The sequence below is a fragment of the Sesamum indicum genome, linkage group LG7 (genome assembly GCF_026168435.1).
Source record: "Sesamum indicum cultivar Baizhima isolate 11 linkage group LG7, ASM2616843v1, whole genome shotgun sequence".
NCBI lineage: Eukaryota > Viridiplantae > Streptophyta > Magnoliopsida > Lamiales > Pedaliaceae > Sesamum > Sesamum indicum.
Genome location: NC_142663.1, coordinates 11,270,687 through 11,298,559, shown reverse-complemented (window position 1 = coordinate 11,298,559; position 27,873 = coordinate 11,270,687). Strand labels below are relative to the sequence as shown.

General features: G+C 33.0%; 4 protein-coding genes across 8 annotated transcripts; all 4 read right to left on the bottom strand.

The window, feature by feature from the left end:
- Nucleotides 1-126: 126 nt before the first annotated feature.
- On the bottom strand, nt 127-3,713 carry LOC105166562 (uncharacterized). Of its 4 annotated transcripts, XM_088882682.1 has the most exons (4): nt 3,318-3,713; nt 2,491-2,763; nt 2,323-2,396; nt 127-871 (listed from the first exon to the last, which is right to left on the bottom strand). In XM_088882682.1, the coding sequence occupies exons 1-4, from the start codon at nt 3,639-3,641 to the stop codon at nt 541-543; spliced, it is 1,002 nt and encodes a 333-aa protein (XP_088738808.1). In that variant the 5' UTR covers nt 3,642-3,713; the 3' UTR covers nt 127-540. The 4 variants fall into 4 exon arrangements, with proteins under 4 accessions (XP_088738808.1, XP_088738809.1, XP_020550964.1 ...); XM_088882683.1 differs by lacking the exon at nt 2,323-2,396 and having other exon boundaries at nt 602-871; nt 3,318-3,712; XM_020695305.1 differs by lacking the exon at nt 127-871 and having other exon boundaries at nt 2,057-2,396; nt 3,318-3,711.
- Nucleotides 3,714-5,570: 1,857 nt separating this feature from the next.
- On the bottom strand, nt 5,571-10,322 carry LOC105166561 (uncharacterized). Its single transcript, XM_011085953.3, has 2 exons — nt 9,883-10,322; nt 5,571-6,429 (listed from the first exon to the last, which is right to left on the bottom strand). Exons 1-2 carry the CDS (start codon nt 10,207-10,209, stop codon nt 5,959-5,961), a joined length of 798 nt encoding a protein of 265 aa, XP_011084255.1. The 5' UTR covers nt 10,210-10,322; the 3' UTR covers nt 5,571-5,958.
- A 3,515-nt stretch (nt 10,323-13,837) lies between these two features.
- Nucleotides 13,838-16,099, bottom strand: LOC105166559 (steroid 5-alpha-reductase DET2). The gene is made up of 2 exons (XM_011085951.3): nt 15,602-16,099; nt 13,838-14,521 (listed from the first exon to the last, which is right to left on the bottom strand). The coding sequence occupies exons 1-2, from the start codon at nt 15,935-15,937 to the stop codon at nt 14,051-14,053; spliced, it is 807 nt and encodes a 268-aa protein (XP_011084253.1). The 5' UTR covers nt 15,938-16,099; the 3' UTR covers nt 13,838-14,050.
- A 1,988-nt stretch (nt 16,100-18,087) lies between these two features.
- Nucleotides 18,088-27,413, bottom strand: PEL1 (Eukaryotic release factor 1 (eRF1) family protein). Of its 2 annotated transcripts, none has more exons than XM_011085949.3 (16): nt 27,251-27,413; nt 26,954-27,036; nt 26,426-26,501; nt 25,234-25,308; nt 25,099-25,155; nt 24,150-24,195; nt 23,182-23,257; nt 22,274-22,349; nt 22,118-22,150; nt 21,952-22,020; nt 21,695-21,801; nt 21,414-21,486; nt 21,153-21,191; nt 20,763-20,857; nt 19,258-19,364; nt 18,088-18,453 (listed from the first exon to the last, which is right to left on the bottom strand). In XM_011085949.3, the coding sequence occupies exons 1-16, from the start codon at nt 27,299-27,301 to the stop codon at nt 18,380-18,382; spliced, it is 1,137 nt and encodes a 378-aa protein (XP_011084251.1). In that variant the 5' UTR covers nt 27,302-27,413; the 3' UTR covers nt 18,088-18,379. The 2 variants fall into 2 exon arrangements, with proteins under 2 accessions (XP_011084251.1, XP_088738849.1); XM_088882723.1 differs by having other exon boundaries at nt 27,189-27,323.
- Between the last annotated feature and the right edge of the window lie 460 nt (nt 27,414-27,873).

The window sequence follows — 27,873 nt, the reverse complement described above, 5'->3', positions numbered from 1 at the left end:
TTAATTTTAGATGGACGCTATAAATTTTTTATAATTTTTTTTAAAAGCATAATGAATTTGTTTACCGTATTTAGATCTTCGTATGTAGCCCTTGTCGTTAAAGTTTGGTGAAATATGGATGATGTCTATGCCATGTCAAGGAATATAAGAGAGATTTAAAAATGATGTGTAATAATTCCCTCGCCCCTAAAATACTAGGTCAAGTTAGAGATGGAAGCGTGCCCAATACAGACTCGAAGAACGAGTACTTAGCCTTGAGTACTCGGGCGAGCACACTGTCCGGCCTCGTGATTTATTGTCATCCTTGCTTGGCCAACAAAGACACTTCCAGCCTACCCAATGAGTGCACACCTCTCCTTTGCTATTCCACCAAAAATCAGCTATCATCTTCTCAATGTCATGTAGAAAATAATCAGGCAGCTGAAAACAGGACATGAGATAGGTGGAGACTGCTTGTAATACCGCTTTGATTAAAACCCCTCTCCCTGCTTGTGAGAGAACTCAGTATTCCATCCTCCGATTCCGCACCCATTCTTTCACCTATTGAAACAACTCCGCTCGTGACCTTCCTGCAATGATCGGGAGCCCCAAGTATTTATCATGCTTCGATATGAACTGCACTCCTAAAATGTCCACCAACCTCTGCCTTTCCTGCTCGCCCATATTACAACTCACCATCATGCTAGACTTCTCCAAGTTAATTACTAGCCCCGATGCCCACCCGTAATCCTCCAGTACTCGCTTAATTGCGTCCATCGCCTCTTCCTTTGCATGGAGAAAGTATCGTGTCATTTGCAAACAAAAGATGAGATATTTGGAGAGAATGCCGACTAATAGCAATTCCTTGAATGTCTCCCCTCCTTTTCGCTGCCTGCAACATGGAACTGAATACTTGTGCAACAAACAAAGAAAGATATGGGGACAAGGGATTCCCCTTACATATACCCCATTGCGGCAAAAAAATACCCAAATTGAGAACCATCTAACATGAGTGAATAAGACACTGACGTATCTAGGCTCATAATAATACTCACAAATTGCTCGTGTATACCTAGTCTAATTAGTGTAGATCTCAGAAAGTTTCATTCAACTCAATCATACAGTTTACTCATATTCAGTTTAAGAGCAAAAAGTATCCCTCCCTACTGCATGTATTATTTTTGATAAAATGATTAATTTCGAAAGCAACAAGAACATTATCAATAATAACCAGGATAAAAGCCCGTTAGGCCCGGGACAATGCTTTATACATTGAATTTCACCTTCAGCAATGATGTCTTGGGTATTAAATGTGTGACAACTCATGACTAGTCCTCACAGCGAAAGTCAGAAACCCTAAATGCCACTATGAAGTCATAAGACCAGTGCTCTCAGAATCATATTGAATTAAGGCCGTTCTATTACTATTGCAAGTTCGCGACACCTTAGTTTAGAGGTAGTTAAAATTGAATGTTTTTATATTCATGATTCAGGTTTGAATTCCTGTCAAAAAAATTTATTAAGGTGAACATACATTCGAATTTATATGTCGATTTTACATGATTAAGCATCGACTCTTCACGACAATATATTGTTTAGCTAGAGAGATGCTGGCCAACATACATAACGCAGGCATAATTCTATCTAGTGGGTCTGTGTGGAGTGTCATCCACGTTTTCCCACTTTATCTAAAATAATAAATAAATAAACAAAGTAATGCAACACACAATTTATTGATCATTCAATTATGAGGGACTGAATGCATCATGAATATTATATATATATATATATTCTATAATTTTTTTAGTATCATATATTAAAATTTTAAAGGATTTTTGACATTTGAAAATCTAAAATATCATCGACACCACAAGAAAAGATAATACTAATGACAAAATATCTAGCTATTTTTTTTTTGGTTTTTAAGTATGGGTAAAAGGTTTTGTAGCTGGTTCTGAAGCCCACAATTCCATAATGTCGCATATTAAATAAGGTGTGTGTGTGTATATATATATGTATAGTCTACGACTGAATGATTATGAGGTCCCAAGATCAATGAACAAACAACAACAAAGAATTACAATGTAGACTCACAGATTACTTTTTAACAACTGAGAACGACAAAATCAGTTCAAATTATCTTGTGTGCAATCAAGAAGGAGAACAGGCACACAATGAACACCACCACAGTCAACATTTCTGCCAAATGTACAAAACTTTTCTCCCTTGGGCAAAAGAAAGAACAAGGGACAAAATGCAGTTGACACTCACAAAAGTATCTGATTTTCATCACAACAATCAACTGGTAAGCATCTAAAAAACATAGGGGATGAGAGCCTTAACGTTCTTAGGGAAATCCTCGAACTTGGAAAGGTACCAGTTTCTGGTGGCGTAGCTCCTAGCAAGTAAAACTGCAGCTGATCCAATGGCGCACAGGTAGGAAAACAGTGTCTGGGAGATAAATGAGATTCCTATAAAAGAAAGGATTTCAAAGAGATAATGCGGGCATACCACCAGACTGAAAAGACCTCCTCTTGGAATCGTGTAGCCCTTATTGCTCGTGTCCCTCAGCTTAGACAGCAGGTAATGGTGGTAAAAGTTGCCGACAGTTCCCACTACAAACACTAAAAGACCAACATACTTGAGATCAACCCAAGGCTCTGGGAATCCTTGAACGCGGTGCTGAATATAAATCATGCTAGCAGCAGATGTTAGGTAGGTAGATGAGATAAAAAGTGCAGTGTTGAGAACCATATGGCCACTGAATTTGTGAAGGAATAAAACCTGAAAAACAGAAGAGTACTCAAAGAATTAGATTGTTTTCAATTTGCATTTCAAGAATTAGGAGCTAACCTAAGAATGGACTATTCATCCCAACTATACCAATCACCACATCGCTCTGCCTATCTTAACCCAAATTGGTACTATTCATCCCATAAGAATGGACTATTACAACTTTGGTCCCGCGCTTTATGCAATTTTTTGCCTTAGGTCCGTAGAAAATAAATGAATTCAAAATGAACCTTTGTTAATTAGTTGGTCATAATATCATTTCAGTTTTCTCTCAAAGAAAAAAGAATAACCAGCAAAGACGAAAAAAATTGAAGACCAACAACCAACCCAAAATTGACTTTAATTATCTCAAGAAGATGATAACATTTGTTGCTCCCTTTGAGTCAAAAGTTATTGCCGCATTTACTTACACTTTTGGTCCTTATACTTAAGAATTTTAGCATCTTAAGAATTCTTTAAACATATATTTTGAAAAACTTTTAAGCTCAACCAAACACGATCGGTGATGAATTAGAGAGGGAGAGAGATGCATGTATAATAAATACCTCAAGCTCCCTCTTGAGGAAATGAAGGGTGATAGCTGATTTCAGCATCAGAAACCTAATCCCACCATCATCCGAGAACACCCAAAACGAAGAAACGCCGGCGAGAAGCGATGGGGTGTACGCCAACAGCATTCCAACTTTACTCGGAAGAGTTTGTGTAGGTTTGTTGGAAGCCGAGTTCCAGAATTTGGAGTAGCGGAGATGCTTCCCGATTGCTTCTGAGATCGCCAGATAGCATGCACCCAACAGTGTCAACCCGTATAAGGCTTTGGTGTAGATCGACGAGGGTTCTTGGTATATCCAACTTTCCAGCATTTTCGCCATCAGCTCTCAGCTGGTGAAGAGAGAGAAAGTAGTGTGGTCAAATCTGGAGATATATATCAAGAACTTGATATTTCGCATGTCATATATAATAAGAGAGACTTATGAGTTTGCAGTTGGAAATATTCTTGCTCGAATTAGATTTTATTCGAACTAAACCAATTATAGAGTAAGTATATCATATTTATTATATAATTAATTATTTTTCGTGATCTATATACTAATAATATGATAAAAATATTATTCTTAATGGAGGAGGATGGGCATACGAACTTTACGGGTAGATTATTGTCTCGTAAGTCTGTTTTAGAAAATTATAATTTTAGTTCTGTAATTTAAAAAAATGGTATTTTTAATCATATTTTTAAAAACAATTTGTAATTAGTCTTACAATTTTAGTTATTTTTCGTCCAATTTAACTGAAAATTGCAATTCTATTTTAAATAAATTCATGCAGGACTAAAAATGTCAATTTTCTCAAATTAGTGGACTAAAAATGTCAATACTTCTAAGTTACAATACTAAAATTATAATTTAATTGGTTCATGTGCAAGTTACATGCAATTTTTCGATCAAATTAATTAAAAAAATGAAAATGATCAAAATTTTAAAATTCTAAAATTAAATTACGAAAAATAATTTATGAAAAATAAAAAATAACAACCTCATAAATTACATGACTAAAATTATATTTTTCCGGATGATTTCATATACATATATGTACATGATATACCATTTGGTTGCGTAGTAATGATGTGGCATTGAAATTAGATTAATCGAATGGGGTAACGTGCATCAGGATATTGTTTGGCGTGAATCTCTAAGAATACGAGTCAACATTAATTAATTAAGGGATCATTCACAACTTCTGTGCATTCTTTAAAAAATGAATTAATTCAAGTAGTTGACTAATTCATACATTGACTAACTTATAGAGTTAAATTAAGGGATAATTATATTTTTCTCCTTCAAAATTTGATATGATTATACATAAATTATTTATTTCGACTAGCAAATAAGTTCATCCATTAGTTAAAATTCATTGAATTTGCTGATGTTAATGAAAAATAAAAAAAAATTATTTTTAACCCCAATTGATTTATTACTGACTTATTGCAAGTCAAATAAATTTTTTATGACCAAATTACCCTCATACATCTTCACGCATTAATGCATGTGGGGAGGTATACCTTCACCTTTATAAAAGTAGTTGAGTTTGAAAAAAATTGCCTGACCTACAATAAGTTAATTGAGGGTAAATAGTAATTTTTATTTATTTATTTATTTTTTGTTAATATAAGCAAATTCGGTTAATTTGATCAAACGGATGGACTTATTTGTCACACGAAAACAAATCTCAAGGGTGCTAAATATTATTTTTTAAATTACAGAGAGTTTACGTGTAATTGCACCAAACCTCAAGAGGAGTGTAGTTATCCCTTAAATTAATTAATCGTACAATTAAATAATTAGATTGTTTAATTGAGTTTTGACTAACAATGCCAATCTCATGGATAATGTATGTTAATTAATGAGTCATGTTATGCACGAAAATTTATATAAGTTTTATATTATTATCATAAATTCGAATACATAATAATATGCCATATTTTAATACTATCTATATTGATACAAAACTCAGTATTGATTCTTCATTAAATTTATTTACAGAATATTTTGAAAATAATAATAGAATATTATAATGTTTTTACACATTAAGAAAAATTATTTTATGAGTTTCACATACAATATATATGTTTTCTTATTCAATTAATATATTTTTAGTAACATAAAAATATTATGATTAAAATAAATTATGTTAAAGAAATTATCATATTGCCTTGTCATATAAATTATGATTCTTTAATAAACGAATATTTCTGTACTCATGTATATATATATATATATATATGTATAATGATGGTTACAATGTCTCAAGATCAAGATCGGTGAACTACAAACATCAACAAAGAATTACACTGTAGACTCACAAATTATTTCCAACAATTGAGAACAACAAAGTCAGCTTCAAACTATCTTCAGTCCAACTGTATTTGTAGAATGAAGAATGAGATCAGAGGCACAAAATCAACAACACCACACTCAAAAAACTCCGGCCGGAGAAGAAGTTCTAGGCGGGATTACACAGTTGACGACGTTTCAGAAGCAGAAGCTGCACACAGTAAATTTCTTTTCTAAAACAATCAGGGATCGCAGTGCCAGTTTATTTAATTTTTACTTTTATAGAGGGGCAAAATGCAATCGACACTCAACAAACTATCTGATTTTTCATCACAACAATCACCTCGGGTGTAAGCATCTAAAAAACATATGGGATCAGAGCTTTAACGTTCTTAGGGAAATCCTCAAACTTGGAATGGTACCAGTTTCTGGTGGCACTGCTCCTAGCAAGTAGATATGCAGCTGATCCAGCGGTGCACAGATACGAAAACAATGTCTGGGAGATCAATGAGAATCCTATAAAAGTAAGGATTTCAAAGAGATAATGCGGGCACACCACCAGACTGAAAAGACCTCCTCTTGGAATCGTGTAGCCCTTATCGTTCTTGTCCCTCAGCTTAGAAAGCAGGTAATGGTGGTAAAAGTTGCCGACAATTCCCACCAGAAACACTAAAATGCCAAGATACTTGAGATCAACAGAAGGCTCTGGAAATCCTTGAACGCGGTGCTGAATATAAATCATGCTAGCAGCAGATGTTAAGTAGGTCGATGAGATGATAAGTGCAGTGTTGAGAACCATATAGCCGCTGAATTTGTGAAGGAATAAAACCTGCAAAAGATAACAGACAGAGTATTAAATTGTTTTCAACTTGCATTTCAATCAACTTCCTCAGGATATTGAAGAAAGTATAAATATTAAGTTATTTTTTCAAACATCCAACTTCATTTTTTTTCCTGCCCAACTTTCACTACAACTAAACTTGCAACTTTATAACTTATTCTCACCGCAAAAGTATAAGCTATGCAAACACCCTCTAATAGTTGTAACCTAACTCTCCAGTAGGGTGCCCCATGGAGGCTTTATTAAGCTGAACTAGACCTCCTTCCAGAACCTGAGCCGTTCAGCCAGATAAGAACCTCGACATGTTCCCTTCAAGGTCATCACAACACACGCATTGATCACAAAAGCTGCCATATAAGGAAGATTCAAGCAACTGATTCCACAAGCATCTACTTCACATTTGTCCGCACTTTACCAGAACGATTCGATTTAAAAAATCTAGGATGCCTATAATAGCTGATATCTCACCAATGTGAATGTTACTATTTTGGCGGGGCATTTTCATCTTCCTAATGACAATTCATAAAGAGAACTACAGAATGGTATACAAATTCTGTGAACTTAAGGTAGTCATGATATCATTTGTCTACACGCATCAATGAACTGCAACAATGGAGAAATATCTTTACTTCACGGGGTAATTATACTTTACCCTGTTGTCGAACATCAATACAACAAACACAATCCCGCCAACGTTAATTGGAAAAGAAAAAAACAAAATAGGAACTACTTATACTAAAATCGCTAAAACCTATTATTTTCCAGCAAAGACGTATATTACACTATTTTTAAAAGTAATTCTTTTTCTTATAATCTATCATTAGATAATTTACCAAGGGTTAAATCACTTTATGTAGTCGTATGATAAAATAATTTGGAATTGATAGGACAAAAATGTCCTTCTCACTTGCCAACTACACTTTTTGTTTTACTCCCTAAAATATGTTTTATTAAAAAATTCCCCCAAAAATGTATAGATTTTTTATAAAATATGTAATACAAAAAATATTTACAAGCTTCATATATACAAGTATGTATTGCAAAGTAAATTATTTATGTTAAAAATACAAGCAAATATCTGTAAATACATAAATGCATATAATTTTATAATAAAAGGTAATATTATGTAACATAAACTCTTAGCCAATTACATGTACACATAATTTAAATATATTCATTACTCAAAAAATTATAAAATTTTATAGATTTGCATATATTGCAGTGTATATATACATATTCGATGTAATATTTTTAAATTGTACTGATAATTTATTTTTAGAAAAGTTTAATATATATAACAACACAAGTAAACATTATACAACTTCTTGAACATTTATGTAAAAAAAATAGAAGGATTGCAAATTTATAGAGTTTATACAGATTCTATACTCATTATAAAAAGGGTTAAATACATTTTGCACCCCTAAAGTATACCACACTAGTCTACTACCCCATAAACTAAAGAAACCTTCAAGTCCCCCCCCATCTTGTGATAATCCTTTGAAATAAAGGAAAATGGATAAAAATACCCTTAACTATTAATAATATGATATATTCACTTTAATGCCCTCTATAGTTAAATATATCAATCAATTCGACTTTAATTTTTATTCATTTATGATGTTAATAAATTAATATTGGATTAGCAAATATCGATAAGATCAATGTTAGTACTTTCAAATTAAAATAAATTTATAAATTTGTGTTTGTGCATTGCACGAGATATAATTTTAGTAACAAAAATATTACAAGTGGTCGAGTCTATTATTTTGGCACCCAAATGTTAAGTGAGGTAATTTGGGAGTTAATGAGGTATTTTTGTTTTTTCTTTTTCTTTCCATATAGTAATTCTATTTCACCCCTTGATCTAACCATAGGTCGAACACGTTAGGCCTGTCAATTAGTGTGCAATATCCAGATTCAAACCCAAACTAATTTTCATAGTTATGAGTCTTATGACCATATCCGTACCTAATATTTTTACATGAGTTGAACACATATCTATTGTAATATTTTTTTTAGATTTGGGCAAAACCTATACCCTAAAATTCTTGTGGGTAAAATTTAATATGCAAAAATGCATCTTTATTTGTTAATTTAAAATTAGAGAATTTATAAACTTTTGTTAATTATCAATACGACTATTTATACACTCAAATTTTAAAAAAATATTTTATACTCAATTAATTTATACAAATCTAGGATTAATTTATAAACATTGTAGTTGAATAAACTTTTTAAATTGATTGATATATTTAATAATAGAGGGTATTAATGTGAATATATCATATATCATATTATTAATAGTCAAGGGTATTTTTGTCAATTCTTATTTAATTTAAAGGATTATCCAAGGATTGGGGGTAAGTTCTTTTAATTTAGGGGGGTAATTGATGAGGGTAACATACTTTAGGGGTGAAAAATGTATTTAACCCTTATAAAAATCATAAATTTTGGATAGTATTTATTTTAAATAATTTTTTATAATAATTATAAACTGATATATTTTAGGGTGTGTAAATAATAAAAGCATTTTCATTGTAAAAAAATGAAAAATTACGATCTCCTCCCTTGAAATTTGGTGTAATTACACGTAAATTCTCTGTAGTTTAAAAAATCACATCTAGCAGGTTTGCTTCCATCTAACAAATAGGTCCCTGCGTTAGTCAAAATTCAATAAATTTCTTGATATTAACAAAAATCTAAATGAAAATCGAGATTTATCCTCGATTGACTTAATACCGACTTACTGCAGGTCAAACAAATCTTTTATAACTAAATTACCCTTATAACATTGAAAATATACCTCCTCACATGCATTAACGTGCGAAGATGTATAGGGGTAATTTTGTCATAAAAAGATTTATTTGACCTGTAATAATAAGTAATAAGTTAATCGGGGTTAACTATAAATTTTTATCCATTTATTTGTTAATATCATCAAATTCGGTGAATTTTGACTAATGGAGGAACTTATTTGTTAGACAGAATCAAACCTTAGGTACACTAGATGTAATTTTTCGAAATGCAGAGGGCCTGTGTGTAATACCCAATCTTAGGGGAGAGTAGTGTAATTATCCCTAAAAAAAATTAATTCATATCAAGAGGGAGCATTTATTATATTTTATAATTTAAGGGGGTTCAGGGTGCAAAATAAATCTAATTTTCTTTATCAATATTTCAATAAATTGAGCGTAACAAAGAAGCACGAAATTTGATCATAATTGATGTGATATAGAACCATGAAATAAGTCGAAATGAATTCATAGCCACAAATAAAATGCCCCTCAAACTCATTAACTCAAACTTGTTGACAGAAAATCAACCTCACAGACATCATTGGTTAAAAAAATCAAACTCAAAAGATAACATTTCACAAACAAAGCCAAATGGGGTTTCTCAGCAATTAATTAAAGAGAGGGAGAGATACATGTATAATACCTCAAGATCCCTCTTCAGAAAATGAATGGTGATAGCTGATTTCAGCATCAGAAACCTAATCCCACCATCATCATTCGGGAACACCCAAAACGAAGAAACGCCAGCAAGAAGGGATGGGGTGTACGCCAACAGCATTCCAACTTTACTCGGAAGCAAAATTTGTGTGTTGGAACCCGAGTTCCAGAATTTGGAGTACCCGAGATGCTTCCCAATAGCTTCTGAGATCCCCAAATAGCCGACAGCCAAAATGGTCAACCCGTAAAAGGCTTTGGTGTAGATTGATGAGGGTTCTTGGAATACGCAACTTTTGAGCATTTTCGGGAGCATCTCTCAGTCTCAGGCGCCGAAGAGAAAGAAAGCAGTGTGGTCGAAAACTTCAAAGTTGAAACTCTGGAGAAATTGTGAATTTGTTATTTCTAATGAGTTTGTCGTTGTGGGACAGGGAAAGAGAAAGACTACAAGCGTTAGCTCCTCAAAGTGGGTCCGTTATGAACATTCATCCGATAATATCAAACTCTAATTTTGGTAAATTAAGAATTCGATAGGTTAAAATACCATTTTCAATTCTCGATTTTGGTAGCTATTAAATTTTACATAAATTATAAACACCTTCTTTCAAATTTGGCATTATTATATATAAATATATTTTTATAATTTGAAAAATTATAAATATAATTTTAATATTTGTGTAATATCAAGTTTATTTTGTTAGTTTTCGTTAAATTTTCATCTAATTTTCATGGTAATTTGACCAAAATATTCTTTTAAATTAAAAATTATAATTTTAGATACTATTTAATATTTTAAAATATTTTTATGAACTAATATTCACTATAAATTATTTATTTTACTCACTCTCAATTTTTTTTAAAAAATTAGCAAGGTAAAGCAGTAATGTCCACTTCCCCATCTAGAGCTACACAGTTTATTTTTATATGGGAAGTGTATTTATAATTTTTTAAATACTTAAAAAATTACGCCAAGCTTCAGAGGAGGTAGTTCTAATTTATCCATAAATTCTTTACTATTTTAGGTTCCATACTTAACAAATCGTACTTTTCATTAAAAAATATAAACTATAGTTAGAATTAAATAATAAAATAGTAAGTATGGTTTTACTTAGATCATGTGGTGTAGTTTTATTGTATATATTGGTTTGGTAGTTGGCTTATTCTGTCAAAAGTATGTGAATATATTAAAATAAACACTTGATAGAATTTATCCTGTTTCGATTATACATATAAGCAAACAACTAATTACTTATATAAAACTTTTTTTAATTCATTTAATAAAGGATAATCATATCATTCATTTAATATGATTCTTAAAGTAAACGAGACTTTAAGGATTGATTAATTGGACTAAATTAATTAATTAATCTTTTAATTAAATCTTAATGTTATTTTAGAGGTCCATATGGCTCACGCGACGAAGACTAAAAATAATTAAAGACTTGGTGGAAAATTTTTAGTTAAGATAATGGTTTAATTAGCTTTGACTTGAGGTTCCACAATTATGATCTTATCCATACAATGGTTAGTATTTTAGTTTAGGATAAATTACAATGGAATATTTATTGAAATTTGTTATAATTATAAATATTTCACTACAAAAGGACAGTCTTATAGCAATGAATTTTTGCCACGGATATGTCCGTTGCAAATTTATAATGATTTTTGCCACGATTTTACAACGGAGTTGCAGAATTTTTTTTCGTGGCAAATACAGTTGCAAACTAATAATAAACTTTAGCAACAGATTGGACGTTGTAACTTTTCGTTGCAAATTCTGGTCAACTCAGATGGCCCACAATTGGCATATGTCGTTGCAAATTTTGTGACAAAATATTGCCACGGCTGACGTCCGTTGCAAAAGTGCAATGAAATTTGCAAAGGATTGCAGTCGTTGTAATATTGCAATAATTTTGTGTATTTGCAACAGAATCAAATCATTGTAATGTAATTATAATTATAAATTGTAATAAATATGGAGAAGTAAGGTGAGAGAGAATGTGGAGTAGTAGGTAGTTAACAATATATATATATATATATATAATTGTGCAATTATTAAAAAATATTAAAATGACTAATCTGGCAAAAAAAATTTAAAGGAAAGCAATAAAATAAAGTGTAAATATGAGTATCTAGAAATTGGTACGAAAAAAGGTTTTCTTTTATAATTGTATTGATACATATTAATTTCATAATATAAATGTATAAATTAAAAACAATTAAAATATACCAAAAAAAAGAAAGGATTTCAATTGTTATTTAGTCAATTGCGATCCACAATCCCAAACTGATCAGCTCAAAAAATACGATAATGGTAATATTTAAAATATATTTAATAACAGGAGAAAGATAAAGAATGTGTGTGTGATGTAATTCAAGAGTGTGAATACAAATGAAAAGAAAGCAGAGATTCAATTTGCAACAGAAGAATATAGTCATTGTAAAATAGCCTTCGTGAATTTTGCGACTGTGTTTGCGACAAAGTTTGCAATGGAAATGTAGTTATTGTAAGAGTAGCCATTATTTTAGAAACGGGTTAGTTCATTTGCGATGGACTCTTAAACGCAGTCGCAAAAGATGGAGCAATTTGCAATGGATATTTTCACGACCTTGCTACGGACACAATACTTGCACAACCAGGTGCCACAATTTTCAAACATCCATCGCAAATATCGTCACGTTCGCAACGACATTGGCCATCGGAAAAAACAGTGACAAAAAGAGGATGACTAAAAAGTTGCGACAATTTTACCGACCTTAGAGATCGTTATTAATCTGCAACAATTTTGTGTTGGGATGTCCGTCAAACAATCGGTCCATTCTCGACCAATCCAAAGATGACATCATCCATCCCAGTGGTGACGATGTACTGCGTACAATTCTTATGTTTAATAATTATATTATAAAAAATTAAAATTATTGCCATTTAAGATGTATATTTAGTGACAACCTAAAATTGTTACTAATATCATTCTCTTTTTCTGTTTTTGTGGTGAATTTAGAGTAAATCTATACCCATCAAGATCAAAGATGGGAATCAATTAAATTTTCATATTCTAAATCTTGATTAAGGAATTTGATAGTGGAAGGATCATATTTGCATAACACCTCATAATAGATATGTTCCACATGCACTAATTAAATCACCTACTTTATAGTGTCATCAATCATTACTAGCTAGCTACATTTTTCTACTATGAGAAACAGCAACTCCAAATTAATCAACTTCATTTAAGAGTAATTAATCAATTTCAGCAATTTAATAATTAATTAAATTGTATATAGTACAAAAACCCAAAACTACTATAGCCTGTATATACATCTAATTAATTAAAGAATCATTCACAAACCCTAGAAAAAAAATCAAGAATGATTAAGGAGATGGATTTAGTCAATTAATTCATAAATTAATTAATTTTTATAGAGTTAGGTTAATTAATTCTACACTTAATCTATAGAGTTAGATTAATCCCTCAATGGTTGTAAAATAATTAATAAGTGGAAGTAATTAATTAATTGGAAATCCAGTCCAAAATAAGCCACAATTAAGGGCTAATAACTCACGGCGTATGACTAAATTTAGCAGGAGAGTCCCAATAGGTGGAAGGATCCACCACTATAAATACACAACAAAGAGGGCTTATTTTTCAAGAAACTATAGCTGCCTAAAACTGGTTCCCTGTAATAATCAAATTTTAGTCTAATGGTTAATGTTAAAATCTTATAAATAAATTTGAAATTATGGGTTCGAATTCTATCAGATATATAGGTGTTTTGCCGCACTATGTAGTTGTGAATTTATTATAATTTACTTTATTATTTTTAGTCGTATTGATGCCTCGATTGGATATTGATGGATTTGAACCGATATGTTTCTCAATTTATTGAAATGTTGATGTAATAATGACGATAATAATAATAAAAAGATAAAAATACTTGCAAAATAATATGTAATAGTTTTCACTTAACAATATATTTTGAGGTCAATACAAAGGTAACACCATACATTAAGAATTTATAGTAAGTATAAAATAAAGATGAAACACAAATTCAATAACTAGTAACATTATTACTGAAAGAACAATGCCCACACAATAAATTTACAAGGCGTGGAAACTAACTCGTCGGTCACTTATTCTAACATCATCGAGTTCTAATTAAAAAAGATAAGGTATTAACGCCTTGACATCCTCCGGAAAATCTTCAAATTTAGACTCGTACCATTTTCTAGTCGCGTAACTCCTTCCCATCAATAAGAAGGTTGTTCCGAGAGTGAAGGAAAACGCGTAAACCGTTTGAGAAATGCAAGAAATCCCGAAAAAACCTAGGATTTCGAACAGGTAGTGTGGGCATATGACTAGAGAGAAGAGGCCACCTTGGGGGATTTTGTACTGTTTTTCTCCCTCACTTCTGAGCTTGGACAGAAGGTAATGGTGATAGAGATTACCACCAATTCCCAGTACAAACATCGGAACGCCGACCAACTTGAGATCAACAGCTGGTTCCGGCACTGCTTGCACCAAGTGTTGATTGTAGATCATGGTTGCCGAGGAGAGGAAGTAACTGAGAGAGATGGTGATCATGGCCTCCACATCCATCGACCCGCTGTACTTGTGAACAAACAACACCTACACAAGATAATAATGGAAGCAATTATCTACAATCTCATTTCAATGCGGATATCTCAATTTTAGAGTGATATTTTTTGCCTTACATGAATTGATTTAGTCATTTTTCGTCCAATTTGATTGGAAAATTATACGTGACTTGAACATGATCCGATTAAACTATAAATTTAGTCCTATAACTCATTTAGTTAGCTAAAAACAAAAAATCAAAATTCAACTAATTTGTGAACCTATTCACAAGGCAACCTAGATTTAGGTATGCTAGTCCTTGGTATTCTCCGAAAGAGTGGTGTTAATGCAAGGGGTAGTTATAACTCGGATCCAATTCAGTTGGGGCGGATTTATATGGTAAGTGTAATATATTTATGTGTGTTTGGAATATAATTTAAGGAAAATGATCAATCACATGATAATTTGTGATACTTTTATTATGTGATTGATTTGATTCAACCAAACCTGATTTGAATAAATATTTTTGTTAATACAACACAAAATACTAATAGATAAAAATATTTTTTCTTAAAAAAAAAAAGAAAAATACAACACGATCTCTTAATTTTATTTTTAATATTTTGTTTAAAGTAGTCCAATCTCTTGAGGCAAGAGACGGTGAGCTTCTCTTATAAAAATTTAAGGAACTCGCTGTTATATACTCTTTTGGATAAATATCATTTTTTCATTCAAAAATTTTTATTTTTACACTTTGTCATTTGAGTTTATGAACTATTTTAATTATGTAAAATTTGTATTTTGCCAGACTATTTTTCAATGGATCTTTTCAATATTGAAAAAACCATCACGTGCACTGGACATATGATATTTTATCATATCTTAAATTTTATCGATATTTTTTCAATAGAAAAATCGATGGAAAAACGATTACATAGGACAAATTGCGAAATTCACAAAGTTGAAATGATAAATTAATATAAAAAAATAATAAAGTATAAAAACGGACATAATTTAAATGACAAGATATAATTTACTCAATATTTTTTAATCAGAATTTATTATTTACTTGCTATTTTTAGAGCGGATAAAGAGCAATTAAGTAGCAGCGTAGGGTGGATGAGTTTGTACCTCAAAAACCCTCTTGAAGAAATGGGTGGTGACGGCAGAGCGGAGCAAATTAAACCTGAAATCCGCAAGTGGGAAGATGAAGAAAGACGAAACTCCGGCAAGAAACGCCGGAGTGTAGGCCACAATCATGCCCACTTTGCTTGGCACCTTCGCCTTCTCCTTCTTCTCATCGCCATCGCCTGCAGCGCTCCTCAGCTTAGAATACTGTATGTGCTTTCCCTTCGTCTCCTTCCATCCTGCATTGCTCAACGACACGAAACTTATCACTGACATCGCCGTTATCACCACGCTCCCCGGCGGCGGGTATAAGAACTTCAGCAGCACAGACAGAACCATGATGATGATGGCGGCGGCGGCAGGCGGGTGGTTGTCGTCTCTTCGTGCAGGGACGTGGGTTTTGGTTCTTGAATTGTCTGAAATGATATGAGATTTGTTGTGGACGAAGAAAATGTGTGATGGGGAATGGAACACGAAGGTTGATGGCTAACGCAAACACGCACGCCGTCCCCAAAAGTTCGGAGAGTGTGGTTGTAGTGAGAAAGTACACGGGAATTACATTAATGCCCTTGATGTTAGACATTTGTAGAATTATAAATACACTTTTGAAGGTGTCAATTGATTAACTCATGGGGTATACTTGTAAAATTTTATCCTTAGATAGAAAATGTACTTTTAATTATAATTACAACTTAAAAAAATGCATATGTAATTTTATAAAGGTATATAATTTTACACTCTTTTTCTGAAATTTAGTATAACTACATGTAAACATTTTATAATTTGAAAAATTATATCTAGTACTCACAAGATTTATTTTTGTATATTAAATAAGTTCCTGTGATGCTCAAAATTCAACATATTTGCTGATATTAACAAAAAAAATTGAGAAAAAAATATATATATTTACCTCAAATTAATTTATTACGATTTATTACAGGTCAAATGAATATCAATAATCAAATTACCCTTATATGTCTTCACACGTCAATGCATATGAGGAGGCATAGTTTCACTGTTACAAAGGTAGTTTAGTAAGTCAGTAATAGGTCAATCGAGGGTAATATTCAATTTTTTTGTTAATATCAGTAAAATTTGTAAATTTTTACTAACAATGGGATTTATTTGTTAGATATAAGCAAATCTTAACATTGCTAGATGTAATTTTTTAAACCACAAATGTTTTATATGTAATTACACCAAATTTTAAGAAAAAAAATGTAATTATCCCTCTTACAAAACTTTGTGTAATTATTGAGACGATTTATTTTTTGTTGATAAAACCATAAAAAAAAAATCGTCAACTTGTCGGTATTGGAGTTTTTTTTTGTATAGTGATATACATACTATCCAAAATAGATATATGAACTAGAAAATATACGTCAACTACAAGTTATTCATAAATAATAAAAAAAAAATTAGAAAACCCGTAAGATAGTTGTTGGGTTCAGCTCCAAAATAAAAAAATAAATACAATTTTTTTTTTTTTTTGAAATTAGAAAAGACTCGAACCAAAATTACAAAAAAGGGCAACTTCTGCATGGGATTAGAGCAAAGGAGGGAAGCATGCATACCTTCTTCTTCGGTGAATGACGACGAAATGTTTCTCCTTGGACCTTTAGGAAACTTCTAGAATATGATTTTTCTTCTTCTTGTTCTTCAGTGAACAACGACACCGATGAAATGCATCATTGGGCCTTCGGCAAAATGAGGATTTTTGTTGAGAGAATTTGAAAGGACTTTTCTTTTAGAATAGGGTTTTTGGCAGGTGAAAGTAGCGGGATAGATGAAATGAATGGCTATAACTAGAGTTGGCAGATGAGTCGAGCCGGCTTCGATTTCCACTATACTATTTAGGGACTTTACAATTATTTTTAATTTTAGAAAAATATTTATAATTTTTCAAATAAAAAAATATTTATAATTACGACACATTATAAACAGTTGACATGTAGAAGCAGTATAAAGGTACTTTTCCCTATATGTACTTATTTTCTTTATTGGTAAGAGTAGCCAGCATTTTTTGTTCCATAATTTAGAATTTTGCTATTTTTGGCTCATAATTTTTAAATTATGTAATTTTGGTCTCATGACACCTTTCTATTAGAAATTTAATAGAAAAAGTCACATGTTTAGCACGTAGCCATTAAATGCTTAGTTTGAAAATTTAACAGCCTACAGGCCACTTTTAATTCAAACAATTAAAGGGTATTCGTAATTATGCCAAACCTTATGAGAGGTATATATATATATATATATATAAATACTACAAACAAAAAGGAGTAGGACAAAAAAAAAAAAAGAAATTCATTTATTCCATCTTTATTATCAATGATATATTTATGCATATACACATATACCCTTTTGACTTATATGGAACTTAGAAGCAAAATAAATCAAAATTCTAACGTTGGAACTTAGAATATTATAATTCGACAAGATTGAGTTTAATTTGGTGCACCAACTAAAAGGATTTCTATTCTCAACCATCACCTAAAACTATGTCAATAGATCAATCAAATGATAAACTTATTCAAACATACATTTTGTATTGTAACAAAGATGAACAATCACATATTCTGGTCTCTAAAACACAAAACTAATGAATTGCAATCAAGATTTATACAATAACTTTACTGCACTGCACTGCCTAATTTCTATTCCTCTTTGTTATACCTTTCTCATCATTCTTTGTATAGTCATGAAGAAAATAGCCAGATATACAGACAACAATGGAGCAGAAAACTTGTCAATCAGCACCACCTTCAAATCCAACACCTATTACATTTCTATGTCGTCGAGATCTGGCAGCGGAAAACGAAGAATTGCAGCAATACCCGTCAGCTGCGCCAATTCTGCTCCACCACACAAAAACTTACTTCAGTCATTGCAAATAACATCCCAGAAACAGAATACCCATTCGTCGATAAGGCAAAACGAAACAATAATAATGCCTACAAGAAAAGGCAGCAAAGCGTTCCCTTTGTCCGATTTCATGTTTGGCGAGTTTTTGAAACCGGCCAAAAATGACTCTGAAATTAAAAAAACCGACCTAAAACATTTACATCCTACCCCATTCCCTATATTATTTTTCTATAAAATACAAAACACCTACGGTCAAGGCATGATTTAATTTTTGTCTCCTCAAAAAACATTATCAAATATATTTTTCTTCTATTTTTAAGTATTTTTCAACTTATTAAGGCATGAGGGTCAGATTTACAGTAAATTTGATCCCCTTTAGAAACAATACGGAACATATTATAATCTATTTTCAATAATTCCCAAGCTTTTTCCAAAAATAAGATCAAATACTAAATACTCGTCACATTCCCTGAGGCCTGAGTCACATCTCCAACTTTCTGACATTCAAATTTATTTTCTCAACCCTTTAAAAAACTATCTAAAAACAACTACAAACAAAGTGACTATCTTGGGAAGAGAGGGGAAGAACAAGAAGAAAACAATCGGAGAGCATATTGTTAAGAGTGAATTTCAGGACGAGTTCCACAGAGTTTTAATGAATGAAATATTTTACCAGCACTTTCAGAAATAAATGCATGAGTGACACATCCTAATGAACGTTTCTCTAATAACTTTTTTCAAAGACGGACGTTGCTAAGTGATAAAGGCTGCATAAAGAAAACACAAGTACTCACGTTCTCCTGAAACATGCATGGAGGAAAATATGTGTGCGGTGCCGCCTGAAGCCTTGACTGAGTCGACCAAATTAACATACTTTTGCCTTGTTGCTACATCAGAACTCCTGACAAACAAAACCTCCATAAGAAGACATCCTTACCGAATAAATCAATAACACGCAACGTAATTTCAACATTTTTAACAAATGTAACGGGAAATAGGCAGATAAAAGCAATCACTTTCTTCGAACTTGCTCGGTTATTTTGGGCTTTGAAAAATTCGGATTTTATATTGGGAATGTAATGAGCATTTGATATTACTTTTGGAGGGGTTTCAGACGTCAGATATGTGAAGCAAATGTGAATTTACAAAATGAATATGGATTCTTTCAGGGCTGGACTTATTTCTAGTGACAGAATGACGAATCCTTACACCAAATCTATATTACTGTGGTTCAATTGACCCACCCCAAAAAATATCCGAATCTTAACTGTTCACTTGTTAAAATCAGCTGGTTTTTCTTTATTCATTCAACGAGTATGGTCGATGTCCTCGCCATACATTCTTAATTTTGAATTAAATGTAATAGGACCTCCTATTAAAATATTAATAGGCAAAAACTCCCTGAACAAGAAAGAAAAGAAAAGGGCTATGAGCTTCTTAAGCTCACTCTTAAAAGTTCACAGAATCATAGTGTGCTTTTTATCTTTTCTTTTTATGTTTAGGGGGTTTGTTGCCAAACAGCATTTTCACAGGGATGTGAAATGCAATTAACTTATTCTTACACCATCTTGTACATTTTTTGGGAGAAAATGTAGTTCCGGTTATCCCGAAAAAAGCTTCCTTCTTATGAATGTTCATCCTCTAAAGAATGGAAACTCAAAGTGCTCGCTGGCCCCTGTGGATTCTAAGGAAGCAGTTTTATCTGATGCCCAAAGCTATGCAAACTACAATGGCTTGTCCACAACAGCCTCCTTTTATTATGTCAATGGACCAATTCTTCGAAGTTGCTTGTTACTTTTGTATAGAAGGTGGAACGAAATAAAAGGACTTGGTATGAAAATGTATAACAGTGAGCTTGTGCCGGTAACTTGTCAAATAGCGGTAGTGATGGAGAAATGCAAAATGGGGAGGAGAAGTTGTGTTTTGTTATGACATCTCTAAAGCTGGAATATTCATGACTGGAAGGCTCATAAATGCGAAAAGACTGGGAGTCTACTGTTTAAATCTAAACGACGAGTGAAGCTTGATTAATTTCAGTGCCATCTCCATATGCAGTTACGCATGCAAGTCGCAAGTTTGAAAAAGAAAACATTGAACTGCCAATAGCCCGAGATGATATGCAATAACATGATTTAGCATATCAAATGCACAAGTAAAACTACAAGAATAGATTCCACAGGGAACAAAGAAAAACAGCACAAAAGCATTACGCTCAGTAAAGTGAGAAACAAATTGTAAAACATTTTGTGCTGTGGAGCCTGTGACGGTGATGTCCATAAGAACTTATATGACCACAAACCTGAAGAGCTCATCAGTAATGAGAAGTGTCTGGATAGCCATTTGCTCATGGGCAACTTCAACATGTTTTGGTCCATAGCATGCGCGAGCAGGTTCCTAAATAAAACCACCATACATTAACTTAATGTAGATTTCTGACATCTACGTCTGCATGCATATATACAAGTCAAGAAAAATAGATTGTTGCTTTTTGGTAAAACTTTCATTGACTATTGGAAAAGGGTGAGGAGATCAGAATCACATATATTTACATCGTCAGACGAGACAGCCTTTGGAGATGGATTGGACATATCAAATCAGAAACTAAGGGAAGTTGGAAATTTCCTCCAAAGTCTATATATATCATGCTTTAGAAGGAAATTGAACACATAGATGAAGGGTAGAAGCTGACATTGGAAAGCATCGCAAAGAAATCCTTGAGAGCTCGGACCTGCATTGAAAAACTGAATTGTAAATTTTGGAGAATATAATATGAACAGACAAAGACCAAACTCGATGTCTTCGAACAAAAAAAGAGATCAAATATGCATCCCAGAAAACTAAGCTGAAGAAAATAATATGAACAGTGAAAGACCAAACCCGATGTCTTTGAACAAAAAAAGGGATTGAATATGCATCCCAAAACACTAAGTGAACTAGGTGTAGCCTATACCTCTTCTGCCGCTTTTGTATTTTTAATTATATTCATGACGTTTGGAGCATCCAAAACCTCTCTTAGACTATGCCTGTGCCAATTTGTAAACATAAAAGTATAAGAGAGCTATAATGTTAAACAACTAGCAGAAAACATCATATAGTAAAATATCAGATGAAGTAGCAAATCCTTTCTGCCTTCACATTAGAAACAACCCAAATTTGGTCTTAGTAAGTTAACAATGCATCAGTAAGACAAACAGTGTATGGAGAGAGAGAGTGATAGAGAGATGGATATACTTGTAACCAGAGGTAGTATGCACAAGAATTATGCGCGACTTATTCTCAATAATAGCTCTCAGCTGCCTCCTTTCTGCCTCCAACAATAAGTGCCGATGAAATTGATCCTGAAAATGTTTGAGAATAGATCTTAAGTATACTACGAGACTTAATATTATTAGCACTAAGCTAAATAAATAACAAATGAATCTGCAGAAAACTACGGAAAAACAGAAACTTAAAATGTAAGATAATATCCATGATACCAGATGACAGACCTTAGTAAACCCTGGACTTGCAATCACAGCACAGCGAACAACGTTGAAATCAACATGTTTAAGGAAAGCCTACAACAACTTGAACAAAGTTTTTATCACGATGACAAGCTCTGAAAATTCAATGTAAACAAGACAAATGTGAAGAAAGGCATTAAGCTTAGTTCACCTGTAAGACATTGTCAAAAAACTTATTCAAGGCCTGCCAAACACATGCACATTCAGTAAGGACATCAATTACATTGACAAGGAAAAAGTTCGCAATTTGACCAATATAGCATTAAAAGTAACATTCAATGGCCTCGGCCAGTAATAGTAAGCATACTTTATCATAACCAGCAATTGACGGTCCATGCTTGCGAGGTATCGAAGTCTCCACCCGTGAACGAGTAGTTGTCACACTGTTGACACATTAACATCATCTGAATATACGATTTGACAATTGACATGATAAAGACCTGGTATGCTTTAAGTCTTGATAACAGTCTGTTTGCAACCAAGCCTTCTATCATCACTACGATAATAACTAATTTACACTGAAACACCTAAATCTGATCAGGATACAGAAAAAAGAGGTCAATTTCCTTTAAGTTCTAACAAAAATTATCGAATCGGTAACATCAATCACCATATGTGCATGCTGGCAGATGAAGAAATAAGTTAACACTGCATCAGTCATGACAATAAAGACCCAAGCAAAGCAAGTGTATTCAAAATAACTCTAGTGATAAAACTGGCAGAAGCAATGACTTTCGAATGGTAGAGCAGATCTATCTACCAGACATTTGCATGCATTTACTCAAATTCAATATTGGAATTTTACTAAAAATCCACAACCATCAGCAAACACAAATTACAAAAAGTTGATTATAATTTGTTACATGTTCACATCAACAAGACAACTAATTTAATAGAAAAGGTTCATAGTGCAGGAACACAATTTTGAGTTATTTCATTAAAATCAAAATTCCCCAATCTGTTTTAACAGCATTTATTGGTGAAGTCCACGTAGGTGCTCAAATAAAGGATATCATCAAATCAAAATCAAGTTAAAGAGGCAGATAAATAGGATAGGATTCTGAAAGAAACCAAAAGCACCTTGTTGAAAAGAATTAGAGAAGTAAAAGTGAAACTATTACTTTCTATTCCATTTCAAAAGTAGTACATTTTACACGAGGTGTTGTACCATTACTGTTTCCTGGATAGACATCATAAAACAATGGATGGAAGTACCTTTTACCGACGAGCAAAATATGGGCCAGGCCCTCTTGCATCAGAACAACAGCCAGGTCTGCACTTGCTTTAATATCTATTAGAATAATAATTCAGAATCAGCAGACTGGAACTCCTTATAAAATTCAAAAACTCATGTATATAAATGATTTGTGGATAATAATATTAGGAAATGCATACCCCACAAGTTCCACATGAGCCTGGTAGGTCTAGGAAGTATTCAGTTGCTACAACAAATATCTTGTTTTTATTTCCTTAAGTTATCCTTTTTCCTTTCTTCCAAACTAATAGCAGTGTTAAAATCTTATAAATATAACAGAGCAAATTCTTATAGATCTTATGAAAACAACATAGCATGCTATGCACATTCAGGCCTCTCCAATAGTTTATTGCTCCTTGATGCACATTCCTTGTTGCCTAGTACTCGTACAAGGTGTTAAACATCCTGGAAAAACAATGCTTTTATTCTTTTTCTCTGAGATCAACATATAGCTTGTTCCTTATTATCGAGAGATTCATATGAATTCGTAAAAGTTTATAGAAGAATAATTCTGAGTGGTCAGTCTCCTGATGCACAAAGAATGTGCAAATTTCATTAGTTGACACTCTTTGGACTAAGACTACTCATGGCGAGCCACAACAAACTTGTGGCTAGGTATTGGAAAAAAGTACCATCAGTTAACTATAAATTTTAACACTCAACCCTCTATCTTTTGTTGAAAACTAATGGCTTGGGATAATTCAACATAGACTATAGTTTCCTACTACTCTGTTGAGGTCAATATTTTTTCCATATCGACTGCACATAAAATTAAAGTCCAGTCATTTGAGTACAAACCCAAAAGGGGAAAGAAAATATTACTTTTAACATGTACTAGTATACTTCTGATGAATATTCTAACTATAATGCTCTAAAAGAGAAAAAAAGGAAAGTTGATGTATAGTATGAAACTATTGAGAATGTATACCAGAGGCTTGATGGAGCGTATCCAATGACAATGAGTCCCACAACACCTAGTGAACATGAGTCAAACTTAAATAAGCACAGTAATGTTATGCTGCCTAATTTGCCAAGAAACATGAATGAACATAAAGTTATACATGTAGTCTCACAAAAAGCACAACACAAATTATATTGCAACCACAAGTAGATAAGCATTCAGCCACCGGAGCACCCACCCAACATATTTCGTCAGTGTGTTTAGTTTGGTATTTGTACAGGCATACATGAGTACGGCTTCACTGTAGTTCTTCTAATATTCTCACAGACTACAGTTGGTTTGTGAAACAGATAGCTGGACTTAGGTAATACATGGAAATGTTTATTCTCTGTTTCAAGATTACTTTTCTTCAATGTAATTCTATAGGGTTATGATTTGATAGTCAGTGTGACATCGAGCATCTCAAAAATTCAATCCATCCCACATGAAAACCTATCTGTATGATGACCATCACCTCCTACAAAGATTGTAAAAGAACAAATAAGATGGAAATGCAGCAAATGGTGCATCCATGATCTAAATCCAAATTAACATAGTCATTTTGTAATATCTGCTACAGAGCCTATTAAGGACAAAAAATGTTGCAGTTTTAGTACATCCTATATTTAAGGTCTAAAAGGCCACATTAGGTTAGTGTTTTTTATGAATCTTCGTCCTCTGTAGCTCATTCTATCGGACAGACAGACTAATGTGCTGCAAAAATTTTCCACGGGCATTCTTTCTCCAGAAAAATATAAAACAAAGTTAGATAACGATACATAACAACATTCACTATAATCAACCTAAATGGGCTAATGTTTAGATAGAGATCAACAACAAGACACTGAATAAAGTTGAGATGTATCAAACTAAGTAAATTGCAGAAAATAATTAGTCAAAGAGGGGAATAGGTCAAAGATAAAGGGTAAGTGTCCACCTTCCGTAACACAAAAGGTCGGTGGAGATCAAGTTCTAGGGTGTGAAATGCCCCTATCTGCACATGAAAACTAAAAAAAATTATTTGGAATACAACAACAAAATAATTAAGAATAGATGGTCTCATGCCACACACCTTCACATGTTCATTCTCCAAAATATTCTTCCCCCTTATGCGTAATACAGATCCTTCTTTGTCATATTCGACAGTCTGAGATTTTAAACAAATTACGTCATTAAGTCATGATGTACACGATAAGATAACTGCAATCTTCTAGGTTCTGTGTGGAAAGATGCATTAAGTCAGAACTGGTCTGGTCGTCTGGACCCATAAAAGCTGTTGCATGAATGCTCTTTTATGAATTAATTTCACTTATATTTGGAACACAATTTAAATACGAAATGCAGGTAGCTTAACTTTCCAATCTCAAATATGACGTCCAGGTCTTAACTTATTAACATATAGAATAAATTAAGGAACATACTCTCGGAATTGGTTGAACTGTGTCCATGTAACATGGTTTGCTTTCAGGATAGAATCACAGCTTTCCTGAACTATGTTCATCTTTTCCAAGCAGGCCTCATTATTTACTAAGATTGGTTTTACCACTTGTAAATATTAACCTAGTCAAGCAAGATGTACATCTCATGCAAAATAAACTAGCAACACGAATCTGACAAGACTCGCAACATTCAAAAATACAGAAATGTATCAGTATATACTATTCAATGATGTAGCAGGTAATAGATAGCACAATTTGGCATACTCTTAATTGAAGCATTGAGCCAAAACTTGAGATGAAAAGCCTAATAAGTACAGAAGGCTCAGCAGTATTTTATGATGATTATGCTCAAGCGATGAGTTGCTATTTGATGAAAATACATCACATGGCCCTTTATATTTTGCTTTGTGGTTCAATAGATACACAAAACTCCTTGTAAGGATGTAAAAGTAGGGAAAGCAGAGGAAAATAAGGTGTCAAAAGTGAATGATGATTAGTTGCTTAAAATAGCAGAGAAAAAGAATATCATTTATTGCAAATGACATGGAAGGAATGAGCTTGGAAAATGAGGTTTCATGCACTCAACTGCTGCAAAAGATTGATGGGATTCTTAAACCAAAAAAACTAGAGAGAGAGAGAGCATCAGCAAATGCAGAACAACCATTAAGATCCTCCGAGCAAGTTAAGATCCAGTTTCTATTACTTTTATTTATTCAATTACGGACAGTTGCTGCTGCAGAAAGATAACAGTTTGCATTTAGACTAAAAGCCTGTACCGTATAAACGCTAGTCTTTGCCACCACTAAACTCAACCACCAGATTTACCTCAACTTTGATTTCTAATTTCAGTTTCACCCTTTCTGCATCTCTTCCTCCCGAAGCAGCTTCTCTCAAAACCTTCCTGCAGATAAGTTACACAGGCAATCATCTTAAGAGTATTTCACTATTTGATAAACAATGCCACATCAAACAAGATTCTTGTAGCCAAAACCATATCCTAAGACCAAGTCCACAATTAAAATATTTGCAACACAAAGTTACATAAACATTGTTATAGCTCTAGGCAGTTATTAATTGTCATAGACAAAACAAAGTCCCATCAAAAGAGAACCGGCATAAACAGGACAACAACTGAACACGCCTACGCCTATGCCTACGTATTGGGATATACAATGGAGAGTTCCAAAATAGTAAGGAACGCAAACTGCATACATCAAAAGAAAAGAATGACCAATAGGCAATATCCAAATTCAAGGTCACTAACAAGTTACAAGAGTGACATCAAAATTCAATCTTGAACAAAAATACACTGAAAGACGAAGCCAATACAATAAACAAAGACAAGGAAGCTACCTGACAGTGACAGCCATGACCGTGTCACCCGCAGCAATTAAATTATAAGCAACCCATAGATCATCTGCTTCTTCAGGGACCATCTGCCGCAAAAACCCAGGAATTAAAACAACAGCAACAACAAAAGGAGAAAGAGAGAAAGAAAACCCACAAACAGATTTGAAATCAAATGAACATTATAAATCCCCTCTCTGTCTTCAGGGGGAAAAAGTGAAGCAAGAAGAGGAAGAACTACAATTTTTATGGGATTTTTCATGATTTCTTGAAACCATTGAAGAAACAAGATTTCAAGGAAACCTTCACACTTCCAGGGCCATCAGGCTCGATATCTCGACGAACTATCTTCATGGTATCTTTCTCTTTCCTTTCTTGTGTTTGGTTTTCTCTTTATGAAGTGTGGTGCGTTCTCAATCAGAGATGCATATGTTCGGTCGTTGGTATTACTACTATGGCCACGTTTGTATAGACAACAATATCAAGTTGCCCAAACCCGTGGAGCATTCGGTTCAGGATTCTCAAGTAGAATCGATCCTGCTGCTGTTCTTTGTTTTGGGCAATTATGAAACCTAAATGGACGCCTCCAACACATATTTTTCCAAACACAATGACGAATGAGGCCCAAATCCAAGACAAATAGTCAGGCCCCCATCATTTAGACCAAATAGCCTAAATTTTATTGTCCCATAAACAATTTACAAGTGGCAGGGGCATTAGGCCCGTCTGTCCAATCCAGCCACCCTGCTAATGTGCCAATACCCGCAAACGAGGCTCCAACCAGCAGCCCTGTACCGAACAACAAGGCCACCATATGATTCGTATTTTATACATCATAACCACATCACCATAAAAAGAACGTCAATAAAAATGTTATAACCATTTGAATGCGGCAGTTAGAAGCAACTAGTAACTACAATATTATC